Raw genomic sequence first — 26,286 nt, forward strand, 5'->3', positions numbered from 1 at the left:
GAATGATAAATTTTGACACTGAAACACATTTTATTAATAAAGAATGTTGATATAAGCATACCAATTTAAATACAAAAATGTTTTTCAACTTGACAATCATTACACTAAAACAGATGTGACTATCTTATTCACAGTTATTATAGTTTATAGAACATTTAATTAATATTTCCTCTATTTATTCCTCCTCTCCCTCCCATTGCATGGCTCATACCTATAAGAGAGAAAAAGAATTAAACTGAATGCATCTTTTAAAAAGTTAGCTCAAAACTAGAGCATTCACTTACCCTAGTTCATTATAAAAATTTTCAAGATCAAGTGTGCAGGCATGTAGACAAAAAACTGTTAGACATGTCACATCTTCAATGGAACTTACAACAATCAGATTAATGTTTTATTACATGAATGCAATCTCTAACAGTTACATTGGAAAACAGAGATATTGAAATTTTACATTTCTTTTACTAGCTAAACAAGTCACAAAGCTTTATTCTGCTGTATAACAAGTAGTTACATCTACATAGCATTATAACAGTTTAGCTTTTCCAGATTATACCATGAATTTAAGGAAGAAATGAATAAAAATAAAATATAAGCACATATTCATGATATACCTATGGTATACAAACTTGTCTGCAAGATGTTTACAGATTAGTAAACATCACATACTCAATGTGTACTTATTTAATCAACCCTTGGAACTAGTTTTAAAAAAACTAGATACAGGGGCTTCCCTGGTGGCGCAGCGGTTGAGAGTCCGCCTGCCGATGCAGAGAACACGGGTTCGTGCCCTGGTCCGGGAGGATCCCACATGCCGCGGAGCGGCTGGGCCCGTGGGCCGTGGTCGCTGGGCCTGCGCGTCCGGAGCCTGTGCTCCGCGGCAGGAGAGGCCACAGCAGTGAGAGCCCCACGTACCGCAAAAAAAAAAAAAAAACAAAAAAACTAGATACACATTGGAGGCTTAAGGATTAGAAAACTCATTCCATTTATTACTATCCCACATCCTATCATGTGATCAATATGTTAGAAATTTACCTCTCTGTCTGTTAAATTGACGACCACGGACACCTTGTCTCAATGTTGTCTGAAGTCTTACTCGTCTGAAAGGCTTTGGCTGACTACTGCTGGTATCTAGGAAAAGCATTAATATACAAGAAAGCAAGTTAATAAACAAGTTAATAAACAAACAGTTATAGTGACAAAAACTAATTACTAAATGAGCATGGATAAAATGCAGAGGTGCCCATTGCTTTCAATATTTAAATGTTGTTTTTTTAACAAGGGACATTTAACAAACAGAAAAGGTAAAAAGTTAAAAAAAAAGTTCTTTTTGACTTTTTTCATTCATTCACTCTACTAATTTAATAATAAGTATGTACTTGGTGCCTATCCATTTATCAGACACCATGCTAGGGGTTGGGGAATACAATGGGAAACAAAATACCACATCCCTCAGGAAACAACAGTCCATTACAATATAACATGAGTCATATTTGACCCTCCTCTTTTCCAGAAGCCCCCAATCCAATCATTAGAAACTCTTGCAAGCTCTAATTTAAATATATATCCCAAATCTGACTACTTCTCACAACCTTGACTCTACCATCCTGTCTAAAACATCATCATCTTTACCTTGAATTACTGCAATATCCTCTAAACTTTCTCTTTGTTTCTGTCCATTACTCACTTTCAGTCTCTTCTCTACACAGCAGCAAAACTGATACTGTTAAGTCTTTAAAGCAGAACATGTTACCACTCTGTTTGAAGCCCTCCAAAAACCTGCTACATCCATGAAAGCCGAAGAAATTCCAATGGTCTCCTAGATCTTTCCTCCCCCACCCTGTTACCTCCTGCTAGTCTCTCTGTCCTTACTGTGCTCCAGTCACACAGGCCTCCTTGCTGACCCTGAACACATCACACTGCTGCCTTATGGACTTTGCATCTATTATTTCTCTCATCCTGGAACACCTTTCCCTGAAGAGCTGCACAGCTTCGCTCCCTTACCTCCTTCAGATCTTTCCTTAAATACCATTTTCTTAGTAACGTTTTTGTGAAATTGCCTGGCACTCGGTGGGCACTTAAGTATTTGCTGACCAAATGGATAATTGCTTAGATGGGGAGGTTTAGTGTTTTATGTTATCAAATAAATTTAAAAACACCCTAATTTCAGATTATACTGTAAAAGGGAACAAGAACCATATTTTCTTATGCAAGCTCTAGTAACATATAGCTAGTACCAATTCTCCTATTGAGGAAAGACAATTCTCATGGGACATCAGGATATAACTGGAGGCACAGAACTTCAATTATTGTATTGTATTATTAATAATATTACTGTTTTACTAGTAACTATGACAGCTACAGTTTTTTGGGGCCTTCTTACTGTGTGTAAAGCATTGAGTTATATAATTTACATACATTATTTTTAATCTTGACTACAAGATGAGTTATGAATGCCCATATTTCACAATGAAATGAGCAGAGATTTAAAGTTACTAGCTGTTAAAAGGCAGATACAGGATCTGAACCTGGGGATGTTGGCTACAGGTTGATGTGTCACAGAAAAGCAGCTGAAAGGGAGAAAAGATCTTGAGATAGGAAAGTTCCATGATTGAAAAAAGTAGTAATTGAGCAGGTCTTCCATAAAACCTGAAGGTTCCATGACAGAGTTTGAGGATTACTGCTATAAACAATTTAAAATGAAAACAATCAGAGGATGACTGAGTATGTATTTCTTCAATAATAAAAGTAATCCCCTACCTAAAAACTTTTAGATAAGCTAGTGTAGTATACTGTTTAAGAGTGGAGTCTCTGGAGTCGAACTTCTTGAGTTTGCATCCTGGCTTGCCCATTATTTACTCACTATGTGACTTGGAAGGAATTTTTCAACCTTTTGTGACTCAGTTTCCATTACTATGAAATGGGTATGTGTGCTTACCATGTTGGGTTGGTGTGAGAATTAAATGAGTAAATATAGGTAAAGGGCTTAGAATACTGTCTGATATACAGTAAGTGCTCAATGAATGTTAATTATTTTTTAAAAAGTCCTGCAGAATTAAGTTTTATTGCAAGAAAGATACATTAAATAGCCCTTTTTAAAGTTAACTTCAAAAACGTGAAAAACCAAACTTTAAAACTATTTATATCAGTACCTTTCAATTTTTTTTTTGTTTGTTTTTTTGAAGCAACAGGCCTCCCAACCCTCAACCCTCCATGCCAAATCTCATGTAGAACCTAATATGCAGAAGAAATAAAAAAGGAGCTGCTCTGGTTTAAACACAGGCAGGAGGCCTGGAGTACTACTCCATCCCTCACAGCCCCTACAGCACCTCTAATGTAACCAATTCCCGTTAACATAAGCCAAGTTCCTTTTAATAAAATAAAATTTCTCTTTTAAATGAAGCATTTTAAAAGTCAAGGAAAAAAGAATAATCAATTGTAACTAACAGAGCAGGATCTTTTGCAAACAAGTTTGATGTATAAAAGCTGTGCTGTAGTCAAGAGCAGGAACTTACCTACAGAAGAACTGGAAGGAGGGTCCTGGCTGGTGGAAGGAAGATCTGACTCATCAGACGCCTGAACAGGCTCTTCTTCCTGCTGGCTATCAATTTCGAGGCCTGCTTCTGAACTAATACTAAGAAAGGAAAACAAAAATTGATTAGAAAATACAAAACTGATCCTAGAATATATCCTAAATTTTTCCCTAACTTTATTTTTCAATAGTCTGCCATTTAAATAACCCAGAGCTCCCCTCCAACTCAAAACTGCAGTCTCTGATATTGGTAACCATACATTTTTTTTAAAAGGCAGGGGAAAAGAGAGCTCAGGCTCCTTTTTCCTCCCTCCTTTTCTCACTAGGACATGTTCCAATTTTAATTTTTGTTTTTTCCTCTCTTTTGCTGTTGTTGTTCTTTCTTTTTGACAAAAGATGTTCACATTTTTGACATTCACAAGAGATATATTATCCAGATTTTGATATACCACAAAACAACTTTCTAGGAAAGCAGAGTACTAAAATAATTCACAACAGTTACAACTATTAATAATATACCACTATTTCACCATGGGCTCTAGCCCAGATGGGACAAGCTAGGTTAGGTGAATTCCTGGCTCAAAGCTATAACTCCATCTCTCTCTCTCTCCCATTCAAGAAAGTACATCAAAAAGCAAGTGAGGGAGATAAGAGTACAAGAATAACTTGAATCTGTTCCAGTTTTTATCATCTGCAAACTTTAGTACACTTAGTAATAACAATGTACCTGAAAGATACCTCTCATGATTCTGCTAAAGTTGAGAAGAACTGGTGAAGGGCAGCCTAGGCAAGTTACTTTAATGTTCAGAGTCTGAGCTTTCTCACTTGTAAAATGGAGATAATACTTTGCAGAGATACTGTGTGGTCTAGAAATGACATATATAAAGGGACCTGCATACGTGGTATGGAATTAAAGGCAGCTAGTATTTTCAGCAGGATCTGTAACTTTCCCCAAATTAAGCAGCACTGTGTTAGAGGCATAATAATAGACCTGCCTTTTTTCTTATATACTAGAGTTGGCCTGTAATTACACTAAGAAAGTGTTGCTAAATAAAACAAAACCTCTGAGCTCTACCTAGGAAATCTGGGTTCTACTTCCAGCTATGCTTCTGACTATGAAGCAGTCCAACTTTTTTTATTTTATGAAGAATCAGGTTCCACCTTGAAAGTTAAACTTCTCCAAGACCACTGTCCAATGGTTCTTTCCATTAAATTACTCCACCTCCTTTGGTTTAAAAAAGCCCATATGATTTGTTATGAAATACTTCTTTTGTTAAACTTTGTTTATAACTGATGTGCTAAAAACAGTCAGGTCTTGAAGATTCCTGATTTTTAACAAATTAGTGTTTCAGACCAAGTTCTAAATGCACGTAAATAAAAAATAGGTGAGGTTTGCTTGAGAGCCCACTACTAAATGGAAAATTGAGTCATTTCCTAATATTTCCTAATTTTCACAGACAGCCTCCTTTCTTGGGGAAAAGTTCAAGCAGCGACATTAATGGAAGTGTGATTCTAAAGAATACTTTGTTCTAGAATGCGTCATGCAATTTTCAAGGAGATAACCTTTTAAAAAATTATTTGTCTTCTGTAATAACAATGTCTTAAGTCTTAAAATATGTTACTTTGTGCAAAAATTAGTTTTCCAAAATATATGGCTTGGTTTACTTTTGTAACAGGATGCTATTGAAAACACAGCTCAAGAAACTGTTGCTTCCTGACTTAAAAAAAAAAAAAAAAGTAAAAGTCTGACAAGTTTAAGCAAGCAAAAATTACACGGTAAACATTTACCCTTCAGATTCTGCCTCCACAAATACTTCATCTCCATCATCACCTGTTGATGTTTCATTTGTTGTGGATAAAGTGCCAGTGGATGTTGTCACCATTGGAACAGACTGAGAAGCATGCTCTGAAGCATCAGAGGTGGTACTCTCAGTAAATACAGTCACTTGAAAAAATGAAAGACCAGAAGAGCAATGAAAACTTTAACAACTTTGTGGTTTCTCTAAGTTTTAGCTAGAAGATATATCACAGGTTTCCATTTTACCATTATAACACATAATCTATTGATCTGCCTTTGACACCTACCTGGGGCTGCTACTTGCAGAGGAGTAGTGGGAACACTTCGGCCACCCGACTCCTCTTCGTGAGCTAGGAAGAGGGGTGTTTCATACATTCCCAAACCTAAGGACAATTCTGAATATTAATGATTGAAAGAACAAAATATTGTCAATATCCCAGACATCTAAAAGAAAAAAACTAATCAGTAGAGACACACAACTTTGTTGAAGCCCACAATTGGCCCATCAAGCAAAAATCAATCCCTCAAAAATGTAAATACAATTTAAACGTATCCTTTAAGCTCCCTAACACTAATTTAAGTAACCCTAAATAAAAAACAGCTAAAATGCTCTTATAAGTTTCATACAAGCTAACTTTACTGAGTGCCCAACTATGAACTAGGTACTGTGTTTGAATCTACTCTACACCAAAACAGCAAGGTATTATCAGTCTCCTTTTCGCTAAAGAAACTGAATTTCAAAGGGGTTAATTAACTTTCCCAAAGTTACTAGTAAAGTGGTAGCATTCCAATTCAAGCCTAGATCTGACTTCCAAGTCTTGGAAGTGTCTTATAATAAAGCCACATAAAATTGTGAATTCCTCTGAAGTCAACTCACAATTTCATATTGGTAGAGGGAAGCAGTGTTAGACCTACCTCACATCCTAAACCACCAGGGACTAAGATGTATTGCATGACTTACACGAGGGCTGCAGATTAATCTTTGTTTTGGGCTTATTATTAAAACAGTATGCATTCCCAATTCACTTACAAAATGCCATAATAGCTTCCAGGAAATATAGTGGGTTCTATGAATGCCAACCAATGACTAAAAGGTAATTAATTCCAGAAATAGCACAATTCATGTCCAAATAACCAACTGCTATTGCTTATGTTAGGGGTCATTTCATTCCACGTTTTTTTAACATTTTATTTTTCTTATTTTTAATGTTAATGGAAAATATCTAACTAGTTTTATACACTTAACTAGGAATGTCAAATGTCAAACTAAACAAAAAATATGCTGTATTCCTTCCAACAACTTTAAAATGGCTGGTTAGTACCTAGGTATATTTATCAGCACAACAGATATTCCTGATACTATACTAAAAGCCAAAAGAGATACAAATGTAAAAGCTAGTCATTATGCCCAAAGAACTGAAAATTTTGTTGGAAAAACTAATATGTAAGGCAGTGCTTAATAAGTAGTAAATATATTATAGCTTTTTCCATAAATTAGGATAAGGTTTATTTAGATATAGACTTTTTTATATTAATATTTGCTCACTTAAAAAAAATCATGTCAGAACGGCTTATTACCAAAATACATGCAAATCCAGGAGAGCTAAGCTTTTATTTAGCGATTTACCTCCTTGGGAAGCAAGTTGGCCAAGATCAGAGTGACTAGAACTTGTTTGTGGCATATCTTCAGGTGGCCCAAAACGGAATCTAGGAACGCCAGCAACCTGTGGGGAACTAAACAGACAAAAATTAATTTAAGATGACACTTAAAGTTACCTTGTTTAAACTGCAATGATGGAAAGACTATGGGAAGAAGGAAGAATAAGCATAAACAAAGTAGGAAAAAAAGTTTGAAAATAAAGTTGATAATGGAATTCTCACTTATGTAAATATTTTCAAAATATCAGTTGTCAAGAATTTAGCAATAATATAAATCATGTGATTCGTATTATGTGGTCTATATATACATGATTTATACATAAATAGCTTTCAGCTGTCCTGAACTACGCCTCACATTTCTTGAATCTGCTAGAAATCTCTATGTAGATATATTGAAAACAACATAAACTGAACATGAAATGTAACAAAAAAAGAATAAAGTCATGGAAAAAGTTTTGTCTCAGTTTTCAACGTTTAGTCATAGATAAATCAGGTCACCTCTTGAGCCCATTTCTTAACTGAAAGAATTCACTAGGTGGCTCCCAAGGTCTAGAAAAAAGCTTTAATATTAGATGGCTAGAAATTTGTTTTCTCGCTGCCCTAATAACACTACCATCCATCTCTCTGCCCATAATCCAGGATATAAAATAGCATTATCTCACTCTTTGCCCACTCCTTACCCTAACCTTTCTTGGCTAGTCAGCTACTGATGTTTATGGATTCTACCTCAGTAATAACTCTTGAATCTATTTTCTTTTCTGTCTCACACTACTGCTTTAGTTAAGGACAGTCTCTTTCAGGTGAATTTTAAAAACTGTCTCCATAAGTTATTCTTCTATTAGAAGGACCTTAAATTCTTCTGAGCTATGTGAGAATGCTGCTGATTGGCTGGCACTCAGCAGTTCTTTAGGAGTAAGTCTGTTTCTGACTGGCTGACTTTTGGAAGGGTGGGGCTGACACTGATCAGTTGGCTTGTAAAACTGTGTTAGCTGAGGTGAGTTGTGGTTAACTGAGCAAGTTTAAAACTGGTTCTGATGGCCATACGTTACCACATACTACAGAAAAAATCAATCATTCCCCAAGTTTGTAGAAACATTTTTATTCTATTCTTCAGGTACATCCTGTCATGCAACTGATACTTCAGCCACAATTAAACATGTGCACTTCCACGTGGAAAGCCTTTTTGTTCTTTAAAAGGAGTGGTATAGCACAAGCGTTAAAATAGGTTCTAGAGCCAGACTGGTTTGAAATAAAAAAACTGTCACTTCCTAGCTGTCTGACCTCTGGAAAATTTGTTAGCATCTCTGTGCTTCCTTATCTGTAAATGAAATAATAGTATCTATCCTCATAGTTACGAACATTAAATCAACTGATTCATGGGAATGCTCAGTAAGTTTTAGGTGTTTTTTTCCAAGACTCAATTTAATGTTGTCCCCATTAAGTCCTCTCAGATTCTCTCCCCCTAAGTGTTAGAATAAATCACTCCCTTGTTTATATAAACAAAGCCTATTGCTTATGCCTCTATTCTCCTAGATTGTTTAGGTTATTGTTAGTTGTGCATATACTTAGCTTTCACAACAATATTTTCCATCATGATCACTGTAATTACCAATACCTTCACCAACATCTGTAAAGCATGTATTATGTGCCTGGTGATATTATAAACATGTTAATATACATTCATTTAATTCTCACAACTTATGAGGTAAGAACTATTGTATTATTATTCTCATTAATAAAATGAAGATACTCAGGAACAGAGAACCCAGCAACTTGACATAGCTAGTAAGCAGTACAACTAGGTTCCAACCCAGACATTCTAACTCTAAAGTCCATGCTCTTAACCATTGTTATACTGCCTTTAAATTTCAAACTCCTGATGGAAGCAACTGTACTTCATTCACCTCTGTGTGACCTTCCCCAACACTACACCCTCAACCCTCCCACCCTCAACTGCTTAGTACATAGCATAGGACTTAACAAATAATGAATCAATCAAATGCAATCAAGTTAACAGGGAAACAGGAAGAATTTGATTAGTCACAAAGTATGTTTCCCTCTCGCTGACTTACTGAATTGCTTCAGCAAATCCATCAGTACGATGCGGCACAACAAGAGTTGGGGTACTTGGAACCGTTCTATCTTCATCATCAAAAAAATGCTGCTGCTAAAAAGACAGAAAACAAGTACTAAACAGGCATGATAGGAGCATACGTATGGACTACGCAAATAACTGCTGAACAAATGAATCACTTTTACACGACAGGTAGGTACTTACCATGCCACCTATTCCTGGAGTCAACTGAAGCCCACGTCCTACAGACTGCCTCCGGGTCATCTGGATTCTCTGTGTCAAGAAAGGAATTTCATTTGTTTTAAGAAATTAGGCAATGAAAGAAACACCAAATATTAATAGATATGGCTTATTATACGCTGGTAATAAAATAACTGAAATGTTAGCAGATAACGTAATCACTGGGATTTTTCTTAGGAAAAACTGCTACTCATCTTGTACCAGTACTAAAGAAATCCATTTTGTAAACAATGACATGTTTTTAATTATATAGACCATAATATTAACCAATAGACAAATATTTTATTAGCCAGTAGATAATATTAACCAATATGTAAAACCAAACTCTGATCCTATCTTATTTGTACGTTCCTATCTAACTTAGTTCCTATCTCCTTAATTTAAGTGTTAGTAAGTATCCTTTGATCTTAAAGTTTAATTATCCTTTGGAGTTCAAACAGCAGTACTGACTACTTGTAAACTGTTTCCCAATTTAGACAATTCTAAATTGATAGAATTGGCATATTTTGCAGGATCCATAAAAAATCCTGTAAGACTTTATATTTTCAGAAGATGAGGTTATCTTCATCAGTGGTATTTTAGTAGAATCTACACTTGACAGTGTTTAGTACACTACAGAGTAAGACTCAAGCTACATGATTAATAGAGCCTTTGTACTTTTCCTGCTATTTCTTCAAGAGCTTCTGATAAGAGATGTCTAATCCTACTACAAAGAGTGTTACATGGAAAGGGTTATGCACACTTTCATGAACTTTAAAAGTGGATATTAATATATGTGATTGCATAAAAATAAGAGGAAAAGAAGTTCTGTTAAGTAGAACAGAAATTCCTTTTTTAAAAAAAAACAAACGTGCACCTTAGAGAAAGAAACCTTCAAAACAAATGGTGGTCAGCTGCTGAAATACATTTTATTTTAATTAAAATCCAAGAAAAATTTCTTTAACCTGTAAAAACAGCGAGGAGACTTTTATTTTCTATGAATATAATCATCTCACTTTATACACAACTTTAATAAGCCTTGCCTTTCCAAAGTTCACTTCCTCTGTGAAGTAAATTACTGCCATATTTCAGGGAAAAGAATTCAGAGATTAGTTTCAGCTCAAAAATTTTACAAAAATATACCAAACATTAGAAAGTTCACTGAATTTCTGGGGAAAAACAAAGTAATTGCTAATGGAAAGAAAGGGAGAAAAAAACCCAACATTTTTTCAAGTAAAATTTTCAGAATGACTAGTATTTTTAATACCTGAACTGGTGGTCCTAACTCTTGAGGTGGAGCATGAATGGTCAGTCTTGGGGGAAGTGGGTGTGGTGGGCGTCTTGGTGACTGAGGTGCTCGAGGGGTCTGTCTTTCAGATGCTGATGATGGCTGTTGGTCTCTAGAAATCTCCTGGGAAAAAGAGGACTCTGCAGTACCAGTATTTCCTTCACCTATAGGAAGAGAGAAGCTTATTTTGAACTATTATGTTTACCACAAAGTAACCTGGACAATCCCTAGAAGTATAAATCTTACCACTAGGAATGTTCACCTAATATTTTCAGAAAAAAAGTAGTGAGGTGTGGTAGACCCAGAGATATTGGGTGTGCAGTTAACAGTGGTATGGCCTTAGCAACTCCCTTCTATTTATTTGGTTGGTTAATGGAACAACAATGTAATGTACAAGAAACATTTTTCTGAAGATATCAAAAAATGGACATAAAGCACCTAGCTTAACACATGATAAAATAAACATTTAATAAATTTTGGCTCATATTATTAAAATAGGCAAATTACCTGAAGATCAGACCACTACAGTTATTAGTATTACACTCAAACAGGGTGAAGGAGATTGGTAAAAAGCCTTACAATAACTTTCATATTCTGGTTTTCCTAAATTTTGAATTTCAATGGCCCTTCAGATGTCTAGGTCTTCTACATACAAAGTAAAACAACAAAAGTGAAAAGTTGAATATGATAACAATTTAGTAGTTTAAAAGTCTGAGGTCTAGAATCAGATTCCAGCTCTAACACTTTTTTTTTTAAACGTTTTTATTGGAGTATAATTGCTTTACAATGGTGTGTTAGTTTCTGCTTTATAACAAAGTGAATCAGCTACACATATACATATATCCCCACATCTTTTCCCTCTTGCATCTCCCTCCCTCCCACCTTCCCTATCCCACCCTTCTAGCTGGTCACAAAGCACCGAGCTGATCTCCCTGTGCTATGCGACTGCTTCCCACTAGCTATCTATTTTACATTTGGTAGTATATATAACTCCATGCCACTCTCTCACTTTGTCCCAGCTTACCCTTCCCCCCACTGTGTCCTCAAGTCCATTCTCTAGTAGGTCTTAGTCTTTATTCCCATCTTGCCCCTAGGTTCTTCATGACCTTTTTTTTTTTTATTCCATATATATGTGTTAGCATACGGTATTTGTTTTTCTCTTTCTGACTTGCTTCACTCTGTATGATAGACTCTAGGTCCATCCACCTCACTACAAATAACTCAATTTCGTTTCTTTTTATGGCTGAGTAATGTTCCATTGTACGTATGTGCCACATCTTCTTTATCCATTCATCTGTTGATGGACACTTAGGTTGCTTCCATGTCCTGGCTATTGTAAATAGCCAGCTCTAACAATTTATAGCTATGTGATCTTGGTTATATCACTTTGCTTCTGCTTCTCAGATTCTTCACTGGTACCTGAATCTGACAGGCTTATTGTAAGAATTAAATAATTCAGTACAAGTATAGTTGCTCAGGAAAAGCACTTATTTTGTAATTACTAGCAATGTACCAAATCCATCCACTAACTTAAAATTATCTAGACTACTAGGCATATTTTTGCTTGACTGTAAAAAAGAAAAGAAAGTCTCCAAGTATTCAATGAGCATCTGTTATATGTTTTGTATCTAGGAAAAATGGCTATGAACACCCACCCTCACAAGACTTAGCTTTTAGTGATATTACCTAAAGAGGCAAAAAATTTCCCTCTATAATCCAATTATGTGACACAAAAAAGGTGTTTCTTAAATCCATAAAATATTTTAGAAAATGTAAATTATTATAATTAATCTCTCTCCTTAGCTCATCTCCCTTAAAAAGCAACACTATCTTCATTATATGGTTCAGTATTCATTAGTTTATTTTTCTCTTAAACAATTAAAAGTTGAAAAGATTGCCTGCCTTTGCTTTCTTTAATTCAAATGAGCATACAATTTGCACTTTTAAATATACAGGCCTACACAGAAACTCAGATATACTGTTTTCCCACTAGTCTACATATATAAAGTTTTTATTATATTATTATTAATGATTTTGGCTCAGTATTTGTTAAAACCAGAATGGCATACTAGATGATCACCAATTCTTTAAAAAACATTTTAAAACAATTCTAAAATAAAATTATTTTCTATGAATTCCATAATTCTTTACTGCCTATAACAGTTCAGCTGACCTCCAGGACTCATCCTTTCAAGAATTAACAAAAGGTATGTTATATTGATGAAAAAATCTTTTATTCATTGGAAAACTGGACAACTCTGCAAAACTCCGATACCCACAAATCTTGAAACATGTAGCCTGATTAGACTGACCTCTTCTGGTCGTGAACTGCCATTACTATTAGAAGTCCCTGACTTAATTTTCCACTTAAGAGCAGCAGCAACACATGGCATTTATAATGCTTTATAGATTTAAAATTTTTGAATCTTACAGCGACCAATGAGGTAGAAAAAATAGTATAATGACTACATTTTAGATATAAACATAGTAGACTTTATGAGAATAATAATGACAAAGCAAGAATAAGAGCCAATCTTTTGCTTGCCAGTTTACTAACCAAGTTTTATTACCTATGTGATAATTAAGTGCAGTCCTAATTTAGAAAACATCAGGTTAAAATATTAAAAGTGTTCAATTAAAAAGAGACTAAAAAAACAAAACAAAACATAACAAAAGAAAAACAAAACCAAATCTCACCACTGTTTTGAGAATCAGCTGCTCTCTGACTACTTTCACCTCCACCCATACTTTCTTCTGTTTCTGTACCTGGATCAGTCCCATCACCACCCTAAAAACAAAATATGAAAGCTAAGTGCAAATAAGTCAAGTAGTTACCTTAAAAAATAATTAACCAAACAAAACCACAGTAGAAACAAACAAAAACCCAAAGATAAGAAAAGCTGTAGTGTTCTGAGAATACAAGCCTTTTTATATTCTTGAAAAACAATACTAAGCAAGTTCTTGAAGAAAACTGATGGTCAAAATTCCAGCCAGTTACCTCAGCATCATCAGCTTCATACCCATCGTTGCCATCTGCACTACCAGTGCCTTCATTACTATCTTCACCCTCGTCTCCCATCCCTGTGTCATCTTCATCATCATCGTCTTCTTCTTCATCTTCTTCATAATCCTAGTAAAAAATCCCCAAGTATAAATAAAGATCTAGGACATGGTACACGTGTTCTGCATATCTTGACACCATGGTTAGAAATTTAAGTGACTCATTACTGACCAGGATACAGGAGTTGTCCTGAGAGTTATAGGGGATTACTTCAGTGGCAGCAAGTATCAAAACTGTGAAGCTTATTGGAATTAGTACAGTAATAATCAACTCTGAATTCTAACTATTCGTATGAGATCAATTCAAAGATTAAAGCTCCCAGATGTCCACAGAATATCAAGTGGTCCACTTTAATTCTAAATTTAAAATGTGGCATTGAATAAGAAAATGGTGAAATGATACTATGCTATAAGCTTTTAAAAAACATTGATTAATAAAACAATCTAAAAATGAGAAGCTGTCAATATAGGATTAACTCCCAAAATAAAATGCAAAGTTTCACTTAGAGTATGTTTTAATTATCATGACACCTCAATTTCTTTTGAAAAGAACTATAAGGGCTCCACAAGAAAAAAAACCCTTTTATTTCCAGAAACCACAGTGCTTACAATTAAGTCTATAGTCACTTATCAGTGAGATTTAAGATTAAGTTTAATTAATCTAACAAATTTAACAAATCCTAAAGGACTCAGTAATCATTAAAAAAAATGAGATTTTCCATCACTTGTTCTATGCAAAATGTTAAGTTCATAACTAATCAGGATAAAAGAAAAGCATAATAATCTATTTAAAGTGATGGGGAATCAGAATTTACTGGTTGATGCATTAGTATTCCCAAGGATTTCAGCATTTCATCCAGCAGTTTAAAACAATACATGATTTCAAATCCAAATTTACCTCATGTTCCCCATCATTTTCATCATCCTCCTCCTCTTCATCATCACTGTCAATTACAATGACATCATCTCCTTTGCCTTGACCATCTTGTGATGATGTTGTTTGCTGATCTGATTGAAGAGGTCCAAGGTCTATTTGTAGAGACTGAGAGGTTTCTTCACTGTCTTCCATTGGTGTATAATCGCCCTGGGTGACTCCCTTTAAAAGCAAAAGATAAATGAATAAACAAATAAATAAAGTCAAGTATACTTAAAACTATCAGTGACACACTGTAGATATAAGTAAAAGCTAAAGAATACTTATGGACTACCAGAATTTTATTTTTAAAAATATGGTTTTGAGGGCTTCCCTGGTGGCGCAGTGGTTGAGAGTCTGCCTGCCGATGCAGGGGACACGGGTTCATGCCCTGGTCCGGGAAGATCCCACATGCCGCGGAGCGGCTAGGCCCCTGAGCCATGGCCGCTGAGCCTGCGTGTCCGGACCCTGTGCTCCGCAACCAGAGAGGCCACAACACTGAGAGGCCCACATACCACAAAAAAACAAAAAAACGGTTTTGAAAGCAGAATTAACTTAAAATAAATGCTTTGAGTTTCTTTACAGTCTTCCTATAGAAAAATTATTATAAATCCCACTGGGTAATATTCCAATAAAAAAGAGAGAAAATACTTTATGTAGACACACAGGTATATATGTGTCAAATCTACCAGTGTGGTACTGTAGATGAGTGTTGTCCATCAGAAGTATAATGTGAGCCACAATACATTTCCCACATGGAATTTAAAATTTTTTAACAGTCATATAAAAAAAAAAGCAGGTGAGATCAATTTAAACAATAATCTTAATGTAGCCAAAAATTATTTCAACATGTAACCTATATAAAAATTATTAATCCTACATTTTAAAATTTGTAATAAGTCTTCAAAATCCAATGTATAGGGCCTCCCTGGTGGCGCAGTGGTTGAGAGTCCGCCTGCCGATGCAGGGGATACGGGTTCGTGCCCCGGTCTGGGAGGATCCCATATGCCGCGGAGCGGCTGGGCCCGTGAGCCATGGCCGCTGGGCCTGCGCATCCGGAGCCTGTGCTCCGCAACGGGAGAGGCCACGGGAGTGAGAGGCCCGCATACCGCAAAAAGAAAAAAAAAAAAAAAAAAATCCAATGTATATTTCACACTTAAGAACATGTCAGTTTGGACTAGCCATATTTCAAGCACTCAACAGCCAACATGGTTAGTTAACAGTGCAGACCAAAGGCAGAAAAAAGACTATCCATGGAACTGCAACATGTAATTTTAAAAAAGACAAAAAATTTTCCCCAAATCAGAAATACTATGTAAAACACACTAAATAAAACAAACTATTATAACTGTCTTTTTACAAAAATACTTCTCCCCTCTCAAAACTCTATCTTAAGCCTTTAAACTGCATTAAAGATATACCAGACGTAAAAATAATTCTTCCCTCAATCTATTTCCTCACAATTCCATTTTTTAGCTACTGAAATAAACTGCAATTTAACTTTATTTATTTATTTATTTATTTTTTGCGGTACGCAGGCCTCTCACTGTTGTGGCCTCTCCCGTTGCGGAGCACAGGCTCCGGATGCGCAGGCTCAGCGGCCATGGACCATGGGCCCAGCCGCTCTGCGGCATGTGGGATCCTCCCGGACCGGGGCACGAACCAGTGTCCCCTGCATCGGCAGGCGGACTCTCAACCACTGCGCCACCAGGGAAGCCCTAATTTTATTTTTTGATATTTACTATAAAAAGTTAAACATTTACTTTTTATTTTAGTTCAGCACTCAGCAAAATCCGTTTTTTTTTGGCCATGCCACGCAGCATGTGGTATCTTAGTTCTGTGACCAGGGATCAAACCTACGCCCCCTGCAGTGGGAGCGAGGAGCCCTAACCACTGGACTGCCAGGGAATTCCAAAATCTGTTTTATACAAGCCAGAAACAATGTCTTATGAACTAAATCATTCATAAAGATGTTTACTGTAATGGAAAATATGAGTAAGTCATGGTAGAATTAAAAACGTTTAACAAACTAACATGCTTATTTCAAGAAAAGCAACACTTAGAACATCTGCTTCATTGTCAGAAAATTAGAAAAATGAACTGTTACACTTTCACACACTAAGTAGACAGTGCTAGAAGACAAAATGGAAAGCCCAAAGGCACTTTTGATTCACAGACAATTTTGCCAATCTCAAGAAAAAGCTTTGCACAAAAGATTTCAGTATAATTTAACCAAGTCTGGCAATAACATAGAAATTCACATCTTATTTCAAAATTGTTGTTATGTTCTTCAGGTATGACCCGCTCTGAAATATACACAAAATCCATGTCATTTAGAGTATTACATATTCATCTTGGAGGTTTAGTTTTCTGTTCTTAGCCAAGGAAAACTGAAAAAATTAACTTACAAAATTAATGCATCTAAGAAACTAAAATTTACTTGCAATCTATGGTTACTTATGATTAGCCTGAAACAATTCCTTTATTTATTTTTATTTATTTATTTATTTTTTTGCGATACGCGGGCCTCTCACTGTCGTGGCCTCTCCCGTTGCAGAGCACAGGCTCCGGACGCGCAGGCTCAGTGGCCATGGCTCACGGGCCCAGCCACTCCGCGGCATGTGGGATCCTCCCAGACCAGGGCACGAACCTGCGTCCCCCGCATTGGCAGGCGGACCCTCAACCACTGCGCCACCAGGGAAGCCCAATTCCTTTATTTTATACAGATAAAATAATTTTAGAATAAAATGATCCTAAAAATTTATCCAGACAGAAAGTACTGTTTCAAGCTTAACAAGACAAATGGAAACCAGACAGCCTGAGTTCAAATCCTAGCTCCAATGTTATGAAAACCTGGGTGCATGACTTAGCTGGGTATTGGTTTCTTCACCTGCAAAACAGGGTTGTTGCAAGATTTCTTATGAGGATTAAATCAGTTAATAAATGCAAATACTTCAGAACCACACTTGGCATATAATAATGAGTTGTGTTAACTAATATTATAATATTACTATAAATATGAATTACTATAAATTATGAACTCTCAATTTGTAGGGCGGAGGAATGGAAGAGAAGTAATAATTTGAGTGCCTAATATGTGGCAGGTACTATTTTAGGTACTCTACAAAACTAAAAATTATGTTATCTTATGAAAAAATTGAGGCTTAGAGAGAATTAATGTCTTGCTTACAGTCACACAGCTTCTAAGTGGGAGTTAGGAACAGAAGCCAGAGCTTTGTAATTTCAGAGTCTATGCATTCCCATTAGTTAGGCTGCCTCTGGAGAAGCCTCAATGAGACTTCAAAAGATGAAGAGGTATGCAAATGCGTTTCCTTTCACAGATTATTTTAATTCAGTAAGGGAAGCAATAGAGGGGAGCGACAAAGGATACCAAGTGGGGCACTTATGGATTAACTCAAGACTCAACCAACCCATCCTTCCAAATAAAATAGAGTGGGTAATCTTTACTCATGACAACCTTAGCTTGGAAAATCTGTGCTAACTATAAACAAAAACATTTCTTTAATAAAGTTTAGAAGGCAGGATACTAATTAGAAGTAAAGCAGAAATTGCATTGGTAATTCTAACAATATTTCATTAAATATAAAAGCAGCAAATTGAAAACAGAAGTCCAAATAATATTTCAATTTGTCAAAGCTCATTTCATTCACTAAAAGCAATAATTTGTTTACTTTAAGTATGTTTTACTTACTTCTCCAATGGAATCTTGAGAATCTTGGTTGTATACTTGAGTCTCTACCTCTCCATCAGTACTTTCTTCTGCCATAACTTCTTCCTGAATCATGACATACAAGTGTGGTAACCATATCAGTTCACTAGATGAAGCATCACCTGTTCAGTGAGTTCTCCCAATAAAACAAAACTCAAATCTGTAATTTTATGAAGCTGTACATCAGAAATGTTCACTTATATTTACTTATAAAATATAAACAATCACATTCCTCTTTGGTATATACAAAATAAGGTTTATGAACATGCAAGTGAAATTAATTTAGTAGTCTCAATGCTTGATAATAAAACAATTCATTACAACTTATCTTCAACAAAAGAAAATAAAGGAATACCATTTTGGTCAATCAGAGAAAAAGATGGCAGGTACCAGTTTAAAATTCCCATGAGACTATAACTTCCTTATTCTTTAAATTAAAAAAAAAATTGAAATGGAATTCATCCTACGTTTTTGTAACTGTGTTTTTAAAATTGAAATGGGAACTAGTTCAATTAAACGTACTCAAAGAATATAAAACAGTATTGGCAACAGCAACAATACCTGGGTTTTCAGTGGAAATTTTACAGTAAGTTCAACAAGAGAGTTTTCTGGATTTTGATCCCAAAAGGTCCATTCTCTTAATAATGCTGTAATTGAAAGAATATCTTGGGTCTATGGGTAGAAGTAAAAGTAAACAGAAAGATCTTTACACACCTCAGTTCCTACAGGTGTAACACTTTTCAGCTTCTTTGGAAGAGGCATTTCCACTGTATCATCAGAGATCTGGTCTGATGCTTCTATGGTGCTATCTTCTTCCTCTTCACGTGTACGCTTCGGCAAAGAAGAACTTGGGGTAGCTGAAACTTTGAAATTACATAATTTAAATCTTGAATTAGAGCGTGATAATCACTCAGTTTAGACAAAGTTAACTTAAAAAATATCTTGGTCATTTAACTAAAAAAAAACAGTAAAAATTTGGACAGAACAACATAATTTGTTCCTGCTAATCTATGTGTAAACAAAGAGCAATTTACGCTCTGAATCAATGGTCTTAACCTTTGGTTAATAAAGCCAATCAACTTCTACAACAATACATCTGACTCACCGTGACTGTACTGATATAGAATTGCTACTCACAAAGCTTATATAGGGCCATCTTATAATCTATAAAACCCAGGACTCCTTGGATAAAAAAATTTTCCTTGTATGTTTAGACTTGAAAATTCTTACTTGATCTTCTTCTAGATACCTTTTAGTTCTCAGGACTTGTATTAAGTTACAGGTGACTCTTGAACAATTCAGGGGTTAGGGGTGCTGGCCCTCCCTATCAGCCATTCCTTTGTGTCTGCAGATTCAACCAACTGAGGATGTACAGTACTGTAGTGTTTACTATTGAAAAAAATCCACATTTAAGTGGACCACGAAGTTCAAACCTGTGCTGTTCAAGGGTCAACTGTACATAAAATAAGTTTCAGGTTGTATCACCTTTAAAATTAGTCAAAAAATAACTGGAAAGGAAGAAAGATCTTAATGACAAAAATGAGTGACCTAAAATAGAATTCAGCAGTAAACATAAAAATAAGATGTTAGGAATATCGCCATCCATTTTAATACCTGGTAGAAAACAAGTAGGTACAAAGAACATTCAAGATATGTATTATACTCAAGAAACTATAAATGCACAGGTCTACTCTAACCTCATTTTAAAATTAATCTTACCAGTGCCAAACACTGCTGTGGAAGTAGAAGGCCGCTCAACTGGTGAACTCTGAACCACCTCCACTATGTTTGGGGATAGCTCTTGATTTGTAGGCTCGATTTGAGGATGACTTTGTTGAGTGGGTTGCACAAAAGCCGTAGCCTGTGTTTGTTGCTGAACAGTTAAAATGGGTTGAGGGATAGAAGGCTGGACATTAGGACTAGTAGAACGAACAGATCCACTTGTGCTTCCGAAAACTGGAACATGTTCCACAGGCCCTTCTGATTGCATGGCTGAAAAATAATTAAAACATTTAATATATTAAGTTTTCTGTTTTTACCAAAGCTGTAATTGTCCTTCCCTATTCTCTTATAGGTGACATTTTGCATAGTTATTTATGTACATACCTCTTCCACTCACTAGACAAAAAACACTGAGGGTAAAAGTAATGTATTATGCATTTTTGTATTGCCTATGTGACAGACATAGAGTGTGCAGTAAATTGTTGGCTGAATTAAATAAACTGTTTTTGCATCTATTATTCTATGGAAATGATGACCAAATAAAATGATATTAAGAAACTCAAAGTCAAATTATAAGTTTTTATTAAGTATCATTTTGTCTTCAACTAATATAAAATGACTGTTAAGTTTAATTGGTAATATATCTCATAATTATTTTACTGAATGTAGTTCAAATAAAATATTCTGTCATTTCATAGCATATATACATGTTATATATTTCTAAACACTTAATTTACTGAATTCTAACATTTGTTAAGACAAGAATCTAAGAAAATTTTATTTAGTAACTTTTACTGACACCTATCTTGGGGTTGGGGAAAGGGATTAAACAATGAGAAACAAATTCCTACCCTTGAGGAGCTCAATCTAGCGGAATAAAAAAACATGTATTCAACTGAATAAAATGTGGTTGTAATTGTTGTAATGAGTAAGAAAGTGACATGGGAAGAAAGTGCAGAAAGCAATTACAAGGTCAGACAGTTTATCAGGGAAGAAGTTGATGTCTGGGTCGAACCAGTGATTTAATATGGTTTTCTAAAGTGGATTTCATATCATCTTTCTTAGCTAGTAGAGGTAAAAAATTTGGTCCTGGAAAAGCATGCCATATACTTATAGGGGTGTATTTCTTTCCTTCTTTAGCTTCAAAACACAAAAAGCAAAAAGGAAGGGAGGGAGGAAATATGCTACATTAACAAGTATCCCAGGAGGCATACACCTGAAAATATTAAATGCCAACTTTTACATGATGTCTGACTTTAGCTTTAGTGGAAGCCTCATTTATCCTTGAAGTTACTGTCATCTTCTTGTAATAAATCTAAGTAAACAGTTCAATCAGACCTGTTATTATTTTACTTACCTTCTTGTGATTCCACTTGTGTAGTGGGCATCACTGTAGCTGTTGGGGTAGTAGTAGGATTTGTAACAGTTGCAGGTGTAACCATTGGGCGGATACTAGCCCTGGGTGTTGACTTATTCCCAGCCATAGCTGCAGCTGTCACTTTACTTGGAGTAGACACAACAGGAGTTGGCTTGATATTGGCTGTTGGTGGGTCTGATGTGCTGGCACTTACAGAGGGGAAAATGCAAAAATAATAAATCATAAAAAATTACTAAAAATATGCCTTATAAAATACATATACTCTATCAAAAGCAAAGCACATATGCTTCTTGAAGTGAGTGTCTAATAATTACGACCTTAATATGCATTCAGACCTTATTCACTCTGTTTTCCTAACACTGCTTTGGGTAGACTTTTGGCAGATTAGAAAAAAAATTAAAGAGACAGTTCAGTATAGTTCTACATTTTTTGTTCACTAAATATTACAAAACTCTTATTGAAGAGGTTTTGAACTTAAGCATTAAAAACTGTGCAGGAAATGTTCTGCAGTGGTGCATCCTGACAATGTAGAAAGTATTCAACTGTGCTCAGCCTTTTATCCTTGTACCATATAACATCACAGGGAACATTAGTAGCTTATCTTAGAAGTCAATCACAAACTAAAAGATGAAAGACACTTTCTCTGTCACAAAGCTCTACCTATCTGATAGGACTGAAAGTATACTGAAAACAAGAGTTCTGGAAAAAAATATCTCAGCAACTACATGATGCAGTTTTGCACAGGATAAATGGCTCTTTACTTACATATTTTTACAATACAGATTTTTTTCTCCCCAAAGATCACTAGATCCTTCCTGTATTTTAAAAGAAAAACAGGGAACAGACTGCAAACAGACTGTCAAAGAACAAAACTCACATTCCTCTTTCACCAGAAGTTGGAGCTGTTTTCAACGTGATCTGTCTCTGCTGTTCTGGGACCTATAAAAAGAAAACTATGGATTACTGTGCCTATCCCACAAGAGTCCACTAAACAATGCCATCAAAGTATTTTACTTGTTAATTCTCTCTAAATACCTGGTTTAGTCAAAATTCAGTCTGACAAAGGCTCCTAAATCACCAGACATCTTCAAGTAAAACGCACAGGGCAAAAATGATTTGTCACTTAAACCGAATTAGCTAATTACCTTATTAGTAGGTTCTTGAGGCTCATCTCTCTGCTCAAGGTGTCTCTCTTGATGCTCCCTGAGTTCTCTTTCCAAGCGACTAATTCGACCTTCATACTGGGACTTAAGAGCAGTCATACGAACATCCAGTTCATCTTTCTGCTGATCTAAGGCTCCATTCCTTTGTTTAAGCTCCTCATTTTCTTTAGTTAGCTGATCTTTTACACCTAAAGAAGTAACCACATGATTCTATTAAAATCATAATCAAACACTGGAAATAAAATGCATTTATGTGCATAATAAGTACTCAAAAGTCAAATCAGATTCTATTCCTGAACTTTAACATCCACAATAATTCTGATATACATCTCAATAAGTTCTAAACTATCTGTATTTGCTTTATTACTCCAATATAAAATATACTCTAAAATAAAACATTTTACTTTTCCTAAGATCTCAAAAAGACAAAGGATCTACCATAAACTAGTCAGCAGGAACCCTTTCATATGGCCTTTAATATTTTAATATATTAGGAATTATAAAATTTTCATTTCATATAACCTACAGCATATACTCAAGAATAAGAAATGTCTTTTATGAAATAAGTTGCCAGGGGCACTATCTTAGAGATCATTTAAAAAGCTGCATATAATAAAACTCAACTGATTTGGCATTTTATTTACCTACTAGCAGACTGGTAAGCAAGGTGCAGTAAGGCCCTGAGCATTGTAGCACTGGGCTCCTCATAAATTTGACATGATATTCTCCCTGAAGGGCTAAAGGGGCCCTCAGTGAAGTGAGGCACAGAAAACTCATTTGGCTGGTAAGATCTGATGCTGTCTAGGAATTTACAGAAGGCTTCTGGACAGTATACTGTGGACCCAAAGGATCACCATCAAAAGGTAGTAATAGTTACACAGTAAAGCAGAAGGATGGCTGTACTCCCTATCTACTATCTACTACCAGTAACAATTAATAAACATTTCATAAATAAATTACAGACATCCTCATCACTTGAAAATTAAAATTGCTGTAATTTGTGTCTAATTAAATAAACCTAAATAGCTAAAGCACACACGCACATACACAGAAATCACTTTATAGTATTTACTTTTCTATTTAATTTTAAGCCTGTATCAAGTAACCAACTTTCACTATCAAGTTCAAATCTTAAAGTATACAGAAACTTACCAGCTAAATGTGCAATTTTTGATTTTGCTGCTACAATAGCCTTTCTTGTTTTTTCTTCCTTTTCAGTTATCTGCTGTCGGAGCTGTTCCTCCTGTGTGGTTCTATCTTGAAGGTCCTGACGAAGTCGTGAAAGTTCAGATTGAAGCTGCACAGTCTGTTCCTGGAGATTTCTTGCTTCCATCTCTTTTTCAGATAATGTCTTTTAAAGGAAGACAAAGTATGCACCATGTAATTCAACGAAATCAATATAACTGTATGCCCTACAGACTTAAAATGTAAAACTTATTAATTTGCTTATTTAGGTTAAATGGAAGTATAAATATAAAATGGTGGTCAAACCAAGTAAGTGAACACTTAAAGATGATTAGGTATTATTTACATACGTAAGTCATTCAAAGTAAAAGGATAAAATATATACCTTTCCATATAAGAGAAAGTATCAGGGTTTAACACATTTTTTTTTCAAAATTCCTTTTTATGACTGAGTAAAATTCCATTGTATTCCTTTAGCTTTTCAACAAGAAAACAATTCCTTCAACACCTTCCACTATTCTTCTGCTCATACCTTCTGCAGATTCTCCACCTGACTCTCGAGTGATTTTGACTTTGTTTCAGCTTGGTTAAGGGTTTCTTTGAGCTCCTGCATTTCCTGGATTGAGACATGCTGTTCCTGATGGTCTCCAGAAGACTGAGCTGAGGTCTCCATGACCTAAGATGACAAAGAGTAATAATATACTTGCACATTTATATTCAATAATTCTGCAAATTCATCTAAGAAAATAATCGTAAGTATGTAAAGAAATTTATTTTTAAGAGTATTCATAAATAAATCTTCTATCGAACAACTTTAATGTCCAAAAGTAAGCTATTAAACAGGTTAGGGCTTTCCATACAACTAGGTATTAACCAGCTAATCAAAATGCTGATGCATTATTTGACACAGAATTATTTGGAAAAACAAATCACTCATATGTAAACAAAAGCATACTAAAGTGCTAACAATGGTTAACTGAGAGGCAAGAATTTTGAAATTTTTTCTTTATATGTTTTTTCGTCTAATATACTAAATACACAATAAAGTCAATATACAAGTTCTTTACCACTGGGAATTAAAAACAAAATTCAGATCCAAAGTAAAACAAGGATTTAAAAATTCTTTTTGGTAGGTGGTTAACACAGACTACTTATTTAAAACTGTAACAAAACCTGATAAACTATAAAGAACTAGTATTATTATTATTTTTTTTTGTGGTACGCGGGCCTCTCACTGTTGTGGCCTCTCCCCTTGAGGAGCACAGGCTCCGGACGGCAAGGCTCAGCGGCCACGGCTCACGGGCCCAGCCACTCTGTGGCACGTGGGATCCTCCCGGACCGGGGCACGAACCTGCATCCCCTGCATCGGCAGGCGGACTCTCAACCACTGCGCCACCAGGGAAGCCCAAGAACTAGTATTTTAGATATACACAATTTCAGTCAGCAATGAGTTACAAGAACATAGTTCTGAAAAGGAGCAATATTTGAAATTGGGAAACTGAATTAAAATACCTAGCATTTACTACTATTTCTATAGGAATTTATAGCTCATTCTGGGACATACTAAAGAGCAAATCTTTTTTTTTTTAAATTTTATTTATTTATTTATTTATTTTTGGCTGTGTTGGGTCTTCGTTGCTGTACGTGGGCTTCCTTGCGGTGAGTGGGGGCTACTCTTCGTTGCGGTGCGCGGGCCTCTCATCACAGTGGCCTCTCTTGTTGCAGAGCACGGGCCCTTGAGCACAGGCTCAGTAGTTGTGGTGCACGGGCCCAGCTGCTCTGCAGCATGTGGGATCTTCCCGGACCAGGGCTCGAACCCGTGTCCCCTGCATTGGCAGGCGGACTCCCAACCACTGCGCCACCAGGGAAGCCCCCAGAGCAAATCTTAAACCAAATAAAGATATCACATATAAGCTTACCCTTGTTTAGAATCTAAAAACCAATAATTAAAAATTATGAATAAGGTTTTTGTAAGTCATCTAAATATTTATATATGTATCCAAATATATATCCACCCATATATCCAAATATATACATAAAACTGTGTAAACTGTGTAGATCAAAACTGTGTATATCAAAAAATGATAATATATATATGAAGAATATATAAAAAGAAAACTGCTTCAAAATACCTTATCTTGTTGTGCTTTAAGTTCTTCATATTGAGTCTTGTACCTACGCCCAATTTTCTTGACTTGAGTAATAGTTTTAACTTTTTCTTGAATATCAATTATTTTGGCATCTAAGTCCTTCTGGATGTTTTCCTTTTCAGTTCTTACTTTATTTAAATCTTCCTTTAGACTCTGGATTAAGTTCTGGTTGTTAGTCAAAGATGCATTTGATCTAAGCAAAAAAATGGGGTAAAGGAGAAAGACTAATAAATATTTGGAACCTTCCAAATTTTAAAATCCTTTAAGTTATATTTTTATTATGTTGCTTTAGTCTGTTTTTTATTTAGAAAATTCTAAGAAAACCATACACATACTTCAAAAGATAATTCCTTAACTTATGAACCTGTGGTCCTTTAGAAAGATCTGATTTACTTATTATATGTCATACATGCCCATT

The 26,286-nt window shown here is 35.4% G+C and overlaps 1 protein-coding gene across 2 annotated transcripts in view; it reads right to left on the reverse strand.

Annotated features, from left to right (window-relative positions):
- Positions 1 to 10: 10 nt before the first annotated feature.
- TPR (translocated promoter region, nuclear basket protein) overlaps positions 11 to 26,286 on the reverse strand; it is a 65,877-nt gene continuing 39,601 nt past the window's right edge. The window contains exons 32-52 of one of the 2 annotated variants that reach the window (XM_081225463.1): positions 25,851 to 26,061; positions 24,251 to 24,394; positions 23,686 to 23,884; positions 22,516 to 22,721; positions 22,248 to 22,309; positions 21,350 to 21,558; positions 19,990 to 20,262; positions 18,985 to 19,133; positions 18,253 to 18,336; positions 14,526 to 14,723; positions 13,566 to 13,697; positions 13,265 to 13,355; positions 10,547 to 10,731; positions 9,265 to 9,333; positions 9,059 to 9,150; positions 6,955 to 7,061; positions 5,615 to 5,710; positions 5,318 to 5,474; positions 3,513 to 3,631; positions 1,033 to 1,128; positions 11 to 211 (exon numbers count right to left, since the gene is read on the reverse strand). In XM_081225463.1, coding sequence (XP_081081589.1) covers positions 156 to 211; positions 1,033 to 1,128; positions 3,513 to 3,631; positions 5,318 to 5,474; positions 5,615 to 5,710; positions 6,955 to 7,061; positions 9,059 to 9,150; positions 9,265 to 9,333; positions 10,547 to 10,731; positions 13,265 to 13,355; positions 13,566 to 13,697; positions 14,526 to 14,723; positions 18,253 to 18,336; positions 18,985 to 19,133; positions 19,990 to 20,262; positions 21,350 to 21,558; positions 22,248 to 22,309; positions 22,516 to 22,721; positions 23,686 to 23,884; positions 24,251 to 24,394; positions 25,851 to 26,061 — 2,935 coding nt within the window. In that variant the 3' untranslated portion in view covers positions 11 to 155. Of the gene's footprint in view, positions 212 to 1,032; positions 1,129 to 3,512; positions 3,632 to 5,317; positions 5,475 to 5,614; positions 5,711 to 6,954; positions 7,062 to 9,058; positions 9,154 to 9,264; positions 9,334 to 10,546; positions 10,732 to 13,264; positions 13,356 to 13,565; positions 13,698 to 14,525; positions 14,724 to 18,252; positions 18,337 to 18,984; positions 19,134 to 19,989; positions 20,263 to 21,349; positions 21,559 to 22,247; positions 22,310 to 22,515; positions 22,722 to 23,685; positions 23,885 to 24,250; positions 24,395 to 25,850; positions 26,062 to 26,286 lie in introns of both variants that reach the window. The other variant, XM_081225462.1, reaches the window with a different exon arrangement.

This window comes from Mesoplodon bidens, assembly GCF_964165515.1.
Source record: "Mesoplodon bidens genome assembly, chromosome: 2".
Lineage (NCBI taxonomy): Eukaryota > Metazoa > Chordata > Mammalia > Artiodactyla > Ziphiidae > Mesoplodon > Mesoplodon bidens.